Below are 9,169 nucleotides of genomic sequence, written 5' to 3'. Positions count from 1 at the left end.
CAGGGCTACATAGTGAGACTGTCTTAAAAAACAAACAAAAACCATTCTAAGATACACATGAAACATGAATGAATTTTATGTTTAGAGATTGGCCCTATCCCCAGTGTATCTTTATAGATCAAGGTAAGTCCAAAATCAGACAAAACCAGAAACGTTAAACTCTTCTGGAGTCAGCACAATCTATACAGCCCCAAAGATTAGTAAGAAAACTAGAGCATAATGTTAAAGGGCATAAGCATTGCCTCTGGACAGCTGTGGGCTGGGATCTGCTACTTATGAGCACCAGGAGCTTGGAGGAGTAATTTAACCCTTCTAAGTCTCAGGTTTTTATCTCACACAGTGCTTAGCACAATGCCTGGCCCACTGGCTACTCCTTAGTAGGTGGGGAGAATCATTCCTTTTCCAGTCTCCAAGTGTGTGTGTTCATGTACATATACCTACCCATAGGTGCACACTATGTGTGAGGAGGCCAGGTGTCTTGCTCTATCACTCTTCACTTTGTGTTTTTGAGACAGGGTCTCTTGCTGAACCTGGAACTGGCAAGACTGACTGACCACAAAGCTTCAGTGACCTGCCTGTCTCTCCCCAGTCAGTACTCATCACTCTCCTACCCACTGCACCCACTTTTAAATGCATGCTAGCGATTGAACTCAGATTCTCATGCTTCATAGTAGGCACTTGGCCAAATGAACTGTTTCCCCAGCTCCAAGGTTAGCTAGTTTATCTCTTACTATAATGCTTAATCTTTTTTTTTTTTAACTTACATTCATCTAGTGTGTGCAGAGATCAGGATATTTGGTTCTCTTTCCACTGTGTAGGTATGAGGAATTGAACACACACACACACACACCATCCACTGACTTTTACAAATTCCCCAACCTTGCCTCTATCATACCCTGAATTCCCAGGTGATAGCCATTCAGTTTGTTTCTTCTGCTTCTTTGGTGATGTTTGAGATAAGGGTTCCCCTGTTTTATGGTACACTGAAAATGTGTCCCCTTTAAATAGACAAATGGCATTCAAGGCACCTTGAAGAAAGAGCAGGTTCTTTAGACAGGTGATAGGCAAATTCCAGGTGAAAGTGGGTTCCTTATTCTGGCCACCTGGGGACTTCCAGTGTCAGCTGACAGGAAAGATGTGCGCATTTCCGGGGAACAAAGGCAGAGCTTATTATGTTTACAGTGTTTTCCTAGTGGGTGGGGCTACAAGGTAATATGTCTTTGCTATGGAAACTATGTAGATTAAATTCACCTGGAGCCAGACCATAATTTAATGTCAGGGAAAGCATAGCTAGTTTTCCTTTGTCTAGCTAGGGTTTGTTCTCCCCACCCCAACCTGTGTTAATCCTTCCAGCAGTGGCCTGTCGACTCCAGGAGGGAATGAGGTCTCCTGTCTTCAGGCTGAGCCCTGGCCTCCTAGAGTGACTAATGTCTTAAAGAGACAGACTATAATCTAACTTACCCAGAACATTTTCCTTAAAATGTTGGTTTTCTGCTATATGAAAAAGGAAGTCCTGGTGCCTATCGTCTTTTAGGACTTACCCTTTCACCTAGTGTTGCTAAGATTCATGCAGTGTTATATACCATTGCGGCTCATGTTCCGGTTGACATATATCATTTCATTCATTGGTGACGGGCACTGGGATAGTTTCTAGACTTCTGTATTTGTGAAAGTATATTTTTCATATTTCCTGTTGCATACATATGAATTTCCCTTGACATATGCCCAGGAATGATACTACTAGATCATATAATGTATGAATACTGTTATTCCATATATATCTTTCATCTAATGTTTTCACTTCTCTGATTTCTTCTCGCATCACCTAGGACTACTAATTATGCTTATTTTAAATTCGTGGCCTGCTTGCTCTATTAGCCCTAGTTCTAAAGTGTTGATGCATGATCTTAAAGAATTGTGACACCACACAACCATGTGTAGTACAGTGGTCATCTATAAAGGACTGAGATCAGCAAACACACAAACATCAATTCAATAGTTTTAGAGAGCATTTCATTTTTATTATGAAAAAATGTAAAAAAAAATGCGTCAAGAAAAAAATAAAAAATGTCAGAACCCAAGTAGTTTTCTTGAGGAAACAGTGATCAGTGAGGGCCACCCTTGCTGCAGACATGACATACATCTGTCTTCTCTGCAGTTCATCTCAGAGTGCAAGGTCACCATAATCCCAATCTCTCCATTCCTTCCTGATCTTGACCCCGCATTGGAATATTATTAAAGGTCGGGGACGGAAAAATAAAAACCTTATCCACAAAATCCAACTGAGAGACCGACCCTTTCACACGGGAGTATTAAGAGCAGAAATGATCAACATTTCTGAAAACATAACTTCCATTCATTTCAACTTCTTGGCTTTGGGCTCCAGTGAAGAGCTGAGCACTCCACGGCCCCTCCTCCACTCACAGATGTCAACATAGTCACAGGTCCGACACTTCCACGCCTCTTCCACATCAACACCTTGAGGAGCTCGACGGCCCATCCAGTAGGCCACATAATGCTGCACCTGGCTTTTCACTTCTTTCTCGTCAAAGGCTACAATCTCTGTGCCCAATACAGCGGCAGTCTCTTGATGGACATACTCGAGTTTTAGCGTATCGATAGCTGGGAGATCAGACAGTGTAAGAGACAAGAAAACCAGTTCCATGAGGTCACTCAAAGATTTCACAGAGAAGCCTCCTTGCCGGGCATGCCTCAGCACTGAAGGCCCCAGTGGCGTGTCTAGACACAATTTTGTATGGTGGATTAGGCTTGCAGGAATCACTTTTCCTTGTACCATGGCATCAAAGATATATTTGTATAGGCTAACTTGAAAATAGTCTTTCTTTTTCTGAGCTGGCAGAGGGAGCACTGGGCGTCTTCGCGTCTTGAGTTCGGTGAGCTCCAGTTCCCCCTTGGCTGTGTAGTGCAACTCATCAATCACTCCAACAAGAAATACTCCCTCCACTTCCCCAAACACGGGAAACTCTCTGATGCGCCCTTCTGATTGGAGGGTAGGAACCATTGAGAGTATGTTCAGAAACTTGACTGCCCAAGCGTCTTCTTTAGTGGTGATGGGGACAGTCACAAGATCATGAAGTTCTAACTCTTTTGCTAGGTGGATGCTAGCACCAGTGTCCAAAACAGCTGCCTTCTCAGGTGTCGAGAAAGCAGGAAGTTCCTTTCCATATACCACCTGCAATTCACACCAGTTCTGAGCACACAGGTCAGTGACATATAAGTATTTCAGCTGGAATCTCTCCATGGGTGACGAGACATCCAGTCCATTTTTCCTGGGCTGCAAACTTACAGGTTTGTCATCCTTTTCAGGGAGTTCAGAAGAAGGACCAGCCTTGCTAGGTGGGACTGTTGGTTCCTTGGCATCTTCCAGGTCCAGAAACTCTACCAACTCCGAGTCACTCAAGTCTGAGAACCCTGAGGCTTCTGCCGACGCTGTCTCCTCTTCCCCAGTCTCAGCCATGGTACAGTTCTAGACTGAACAAGGAGGGACCTACGTAACGTACCAAACATCGTCAAAGACTTGTACATTCCTCTGAGACTAAAAGAACCATGTATGATATTGGTTGACTGATTTATCCATTCATTTCAGTACTGGGAACTGAATCCAGGGCCTTATGTGTGCTAGACAAATGTTCTACTCCTAAACTGCATCCCCAGCCCTAAGACACCAATTTACTTATGACCCATTAGTAAACACGAGGACACTTTATGAGTCTTTGTATTCATGTTCCAGTCACCCACGTCTTTTTTTGTTTTCACTTCTACAGATAGAATCCTGGACACTGCACAAGGTAACTAAGCGATGCGCCACTGACAGCAGAACCAGCTTGAGAGCAGAACCGTTTTTGTTTGATTCATGGGTCTGCCACTAACACACTGTGGATGAATTTAGGCAAATCTTATTTTTCTTATCCTTGAATTCACTGAGGCTTGCCTATTTTACTTCAAAACTCTACAGATTTGGAATATTATTTCACTATCTTTAATGACTATAGGTCTTGAGACATATTAATGATGAGAAAAAGCTCTTAGTGAATTTTAACTTACCCTTACTAGCCATGCGTGGCAGGGCATGCCTGTATTCCCTGCACTTGGGAGATGGAAGTAGGAGAAGGTCTCACAACTACATAGCCGAGTTGTGTTTGAGTCCCGCTTGGGCTACATTAGACAATATCTCAGAAAAATAGCAAAAAAAGAAAAGAAAACAACACACACACACACACACAAATTACCCTTATGACCTGATAAATGATCTTCTTTATACAAACTGGTGTTAGCCACTACACTAGTGCTTGCCACTAATTTTTTTCCTCTCTCAGTAAGAAATTATCTTATGATGAAAAAGGCCTACTATGACCCAGATGGTGGTGGCGCACGCCTTTAATCCCAGCACTCGGGAGGCAGAGGCAGGCGGATCTCTCTGAGTTTAAGGCCAGCCTGGTCTACAAGAGTGAGTTCCAGCCCGTGTTGTTACAGAAAAACTCTGTCTAGAAAAAAACAAAACTAATAAATATTTATTAATATCTATATTAAATATTTAATATATGTGAACATACATGTTTAAAAGTGCATAGGTATAGCTAGAAATTTTAGGTGAAAAAAAATGAGATGTTCAGAAAACACCAGGTCAGTATCAAGAGTCCACAGATTTTGAAACTAATCCTGAAAAATCCAGTAGACTCTCCTAATATGCTACTTGTTTTTTGAATAAGCCTGGGCACGTTAAATAAAATTCTGATGCTACCGGCACATCTTTAGAATGTAGAATTGGTAGGCTAATCCTTCTACGTCTACTCGGCTAAACCACAGTGCACATAAACGTGGCTTTCCTTCCCCTTTCAAAGGCAGTGATGAGTCTATGTATCTGTTCGCTCTGAAAAACGATAACTTTAGGAGAGCAGGAGCTCGTACTCACCTGGGCCTTGGTTGATTCCCTCCTCGGGGAAGGGCGTGTATTAAAATGGCAAAGTGAGGAAGACAGGCCTGACCACGCCCTCATCTTACGGCGTTTCTACTTGAGTGACACTGCAGGGTCAGCTGCCTACCATAACTCGGAGCACTGGCCTCTCCAGGGCAAGGTCTCCGTGCCTTCCCATTCCCCAGTGCCTGCACTAGGCGCTCAGTCCCAGCGGCAGCCCGAGGTCGGAGGCCCTGCCTCGCTGATGGGTGCCGGCCGCCTGCCACTGCCTTTACCGTCCCGGGCCTTCCACGCGGGCAGACGTGTGCTTTCCACTCAGCCCCCGAGTCCCTGTCCCCCGGGTGAGCCACACGCACCCTCAATGTACTGAGCCCACAAGTCAGGGCTCGGATCGAGCCAGGCTCAATATACAAAGCTCAGAAGCCTCGTACAAAGGACCGTACCCATCCGCTTGACCACAATCCCAGAATTCCTAGCGGCGGTCCGAGGACCGCCCCTTTCCGGAGCTATGGCCCCACCCCCCGATGTCCCTAGACTAGCGCTGCGCTGCACCTGAAGCCGGCTGCCCTTGTGTACACTGCAGTATCTAAAGTCCTTTAGCCCGGGAGGCCCTAGCTGTCACTGTTCCGTCTCTTAACGACCGCGAGCCCGAAGAGAGAAAGCGGCGGTCACCTCGCTGTCCCCAGTGCTGCTGACTTTTGACACCCTTGGACCCGAATCCGGATCTTAGCATCTGGCACCAGCTTTCCCAGTTTAAGGAACCCTTACGAACTCAAACTTCAAAGACTTTGGCGCTCTTGTTGTTCGTCCTTTTTTTTTTTTTTTTTAATCCCTTTTATTGGCCTCCAATTGGGATACTCCTGCCTCTGCTCTTTCAGTGCTGGGATTACAAGCATGCCCAGATTCTTTCTTTAAGATTTTTTAAAGTGTTTATTTTTATGTGTATGGATATTTTGCCAGCGAGTATCTGCACCACGTGCCTGCCTGGTGCCCCTTAGAAGCCAGAAGAGGGGTCCGATCTCCTGGAACTAGAGTTAGAGGTTTGAGAGCCAAATGGGCTTGTGGAAACAAACCCTGATCCTCTGCAAGAGCAGCTAGTGCTCTTAACCTCTGAGCCATCCCTCCAGCTCCAGTTGTTTCTATTTTTGAGAAATACTTTCCAGGGGGCTGGAGAGATGGCTCAGAGGTTAAGAGCATTGCCTGCTCTTCCAAAGGTCCTGAGTTCAATTCCCAGCAACCACATGGTGGCTCACAACCATCTGTAATGAGGTCTGGTGCCCTCTTCTGGCCTTCAAGCATACCCACAGACAGAATATTGTATACATAATAAATAAATAAATATTTAAAAAAGAAAAGAAAAAAAGAAATACTTTCCAGCCCATGGTGACCCATACCTAAAATCTCAGCACTGGGACTTTAGACTTGAGTCTAAACTCCTAAAAGTTAAGGTCTGGCTTTTTGATTCATTTAGTAAATTCAGTCAAAAATTCAAGGGTTTGTATATATATAGTGTATTATATTGTTCTCTGTTCTGTGGAAGGACGAAGGGATGCCAAACATGGGCAGAAAAAGGAAACTGCCCAGATGAGGACTAAAACCAATGAAATACTCAACATGACAGGAACAAAGATAAAGAGAGACACTTGTGCTTCTCCCTTTGGTACTGTTGAGGCAATGGACTCAGAGAAATTAATTTCCCAAAATCTCATGCTGGAGGAAGAGAAATGATGCAGCATCATGCTATCCAGAGATTTGCCTTCCAGGAGCAGACTTCACATGATCCTTAGAACTTGTCAGACCACCCTGCAGGAAGCACGAGCTGGGACAGTGGGCAGGACCATCTCTTGACCAGGACAGCTTAGTTGTTCATCCCTCTTGGTCTCTATTTAAACCTCAACTTCAGCCGAGTGCTGGTGCACACCTCTAATCCCAGCTCTCAGAAAGCAGAGGCAGGTGGATCTCTGAGCTCAAGGCCAGCCTGGTCTACAGGGTGAGTTCCAGGACAGGCAGAGCTACACAGAGAAACCTTGTCTCCAAAAACCAAAAACAAACCTACACAGCATGTTAGGATCCAAAGATGGTCTTGGGAATCATTAGACCTCTGTCCCTCTTTCCGTAGTGACCCCATGGCACGAATCCCCTTTCTCTGCTTCTTTAAGGGAATATGAAAGGTGAGTGGCTGAGCTTAGCCTGATAATGCTAGAAAAATCCAGTAATATGACTGGGTATTTGGGGACCACAAAATCTTTATGGCAAAGCCAAAATGTGTTTGGATGGAAACAGTGCTAATGGTTCTGCACTTAGAGAAGATGACCTCTTCCGGCACTTAATCATAAACTGAGGGATTCTAAGCGATAACGATGGGGAGGGGGGTTTGGTATGTCATTGTAACAGCACACAGAGTACATATTTGCTGGAGCGGTGGCTTTCAACCTTAATGCCGCGACCCTTTAATACAGCTCCTCATGGTGTGACCCCAACCCTAAAATTATTTTCGCTCTTACTTCATAACTATAACTTTGCTACTGTTATGAACTGCAATGTACATATCTGATGTGACCCCTATAAGAGGATCGTTAGACCCCCCTCCTCCCCAAAGGGGTCAAAACCCCCAGGTTGAGAACTGTGTTAGAGGAAGATGAGCAGACGACAAGCAGCTAGAAAGGGCTAAGAACTTGAAGAAGGCTAGCTCTGACTAGAGAGCAGGTAAACTGAGGCCGTCCTGGAGCAGTGCTTTGTGACTAACTGGGGAGAACAGGTTTCGGCTGGAGAGGCAGATCGACGGTGGCACAGCTTTCTGAGTCAAGGAATGCAGGCTTTGCCGAAAAGATAGTAAAAGGTTTCAACGTGTTGAGTTTGAAGCAATTATAGAATAACCACTATCCACACGAACACAGTTTAGAGCTCAGGAGAGTTCTGGGATGGAGATGGAAACTGGACAGCAGTGAGAACAATGACCAAATGATCGGGCACAGAAGAGAATGCTAAGAGCCAGAGTAACCAAGCAGCTCCTGGCAACAGGCTAAGCCAAGGGGCAGCTCTAGCAAGTGTCCAACTTACACCTCAGGGGCTACACCCACTCTGGGATAGTTAAGAATTAAGCTCAACACAAAGCTGTAGTTACTTTGAGATCTTCTAAGCTCAATTTCAAGGTTCTTTCACACTTTTGAAAATTGCCTGTGTGCGTGCGTGTGTGCATGCATGTCTGAGTCTGGGTTTGTGAATTTAAATGCAGTACTTAGCAAGGCTAGAGGTGTTAGATACCCATGGAATTGGAGTTACATGCAGTTGTGAGTGGCCTGAGGGGAATGCTAGGAGCCAAACTTGTGTCCTCTGCAGGAGCAATATATACTCTTAATAGCTGAGCCATCTCTCCAGCCCTATTGCAGGGTTCTTTGAGTGTGAATTTCATGTTGCAATGTCAAGTTTAGACATCTCTGCAAACAACAAAATACCACCTGGGGAGAACTGGCCATACTCAGCAGGTGCTTGAGTTGAGCCTCAAGGGGCAGAAGCCAGTAATCTCAGCTACTGAGAATGCTAAGGTAGCAGCATCATGAGTTCAGGGCCAGCTTGGGTAACTTAGTGAGTCCAGTTCCAAAACTAAAAAAGGAAAGAAAAAAAAAAAGAGGTAAAGGACTGAGGAAGTAGCTGAGCAGGCAGGGTGATTGTCAAGCACACACAAAGCTGTGAGCTTAGTACCCAGCAGTGCATAAACAAGGTGCGGTGGCCCACGTTTGTAATCCCTGACTTGAGAGACAGAGGCAAGAGGATCCTAAGTTCAAGATCATCCTTGAGGCCAGCCTTGGGGGAGAAAGACTGTCTCAAAAAAGAAAAAAAAAGTTGATGATGTTGCTTAGTGGTGGCACTTGCCAATCATGCCTGATGCTCTAGATTTAATTCAGCATGGAAAATTAATAAATTAGCTCTTCAGAAGAGCACAGGTGTTTAAAAAGCTGGTGTAAGAAGCTTGGAGAAGGGATGCGCAAAACTGTGACCGGAGTACAAGGGCATGAGCGAGGTTTGAACATCAGTGTGCACCATAGCACACGTGGAGACCAAAGGGCAGCTCGAGGAGGCCAGTTCTCTCCCACCACATGGATCCCAAGGATCAATATCAGGAGGGCTACCATGCTTTAGTGGCAAGTGCCCTCACCTGCTGAGCCATCTCCCCAGCCCAGGTAGTAACATTTTAAATAACAGTTCCCAAATACTAATCTGTAAATCAATGGG

General features: G+C 45.1%; 1 protein-coding gene across 2 annotated transcripts; it reads right to left on the bottom strand.

The window, feature by feature from the left end:
* Positions 1–2,005: 2,005 nt before the first annotated feature.
* Positions 2,006–5,389, bottom strand: Exo5 (exonuclease 5). Of its 2 annotated transcripts, none has more exons than XM_041652350.1 (2): positions 4,934–5,389; positions 2,006–3,508 (listed from the first exon to the last, which is right to left on the bottom strand). In XM_041652350.1, exon 2 carries the CDS (start codon positions 3,476–3,478, stop codon positions 2,357–2,359), a length of 1,122 nt encoding a protein of 373 aa, XP_041508284.1. In that variant the 5' UTR covers positions 3,479–3,508; positions 4,934–5,389; the 3' UTR covers positions 2,006–2,356. The 2 variants fall into 2 exon arrangements, with proteins under 2 accessions (XP_041508284.1, XP_041508285.1); XM_041652351.1 differs by having other exon boundaries at positions 2,006–3,492.
* Positions 5,390–9,169: the final 3,780 nt, after the last annotated feature.

The sequence above is a fragment of the Microtus oregoni genome, unplaced genomic scaffold (assembly GCF_018167655.1).
Source record: "Microtus oregoni isolate MIOR12 unplaced genomic scaffold, Mior012 000005F_ref0000423, whole genome shotgun sequence".
Classification (NCBI taxonomy): Eukaryota; Metazoa; Chordata; class Mammalia; order Rodentia; family Cricetidae; genus Microtus; species Microtus oregoni.
Note: the sequence above shows the minus strand (reverse complement) of the source record. Positions and strands in the feature narration are given on the sequence as shown.

What these genes read in the sequence shown, in the direction of transcription:
- Exo5 (XM_041652350.1), bottom strand. Translation starts at nt 3,478, where the DNA reads ATGGCTGAGACTGGGGAAGAGGAGACAGCGTCGGCAGAAGCCTCAGGG.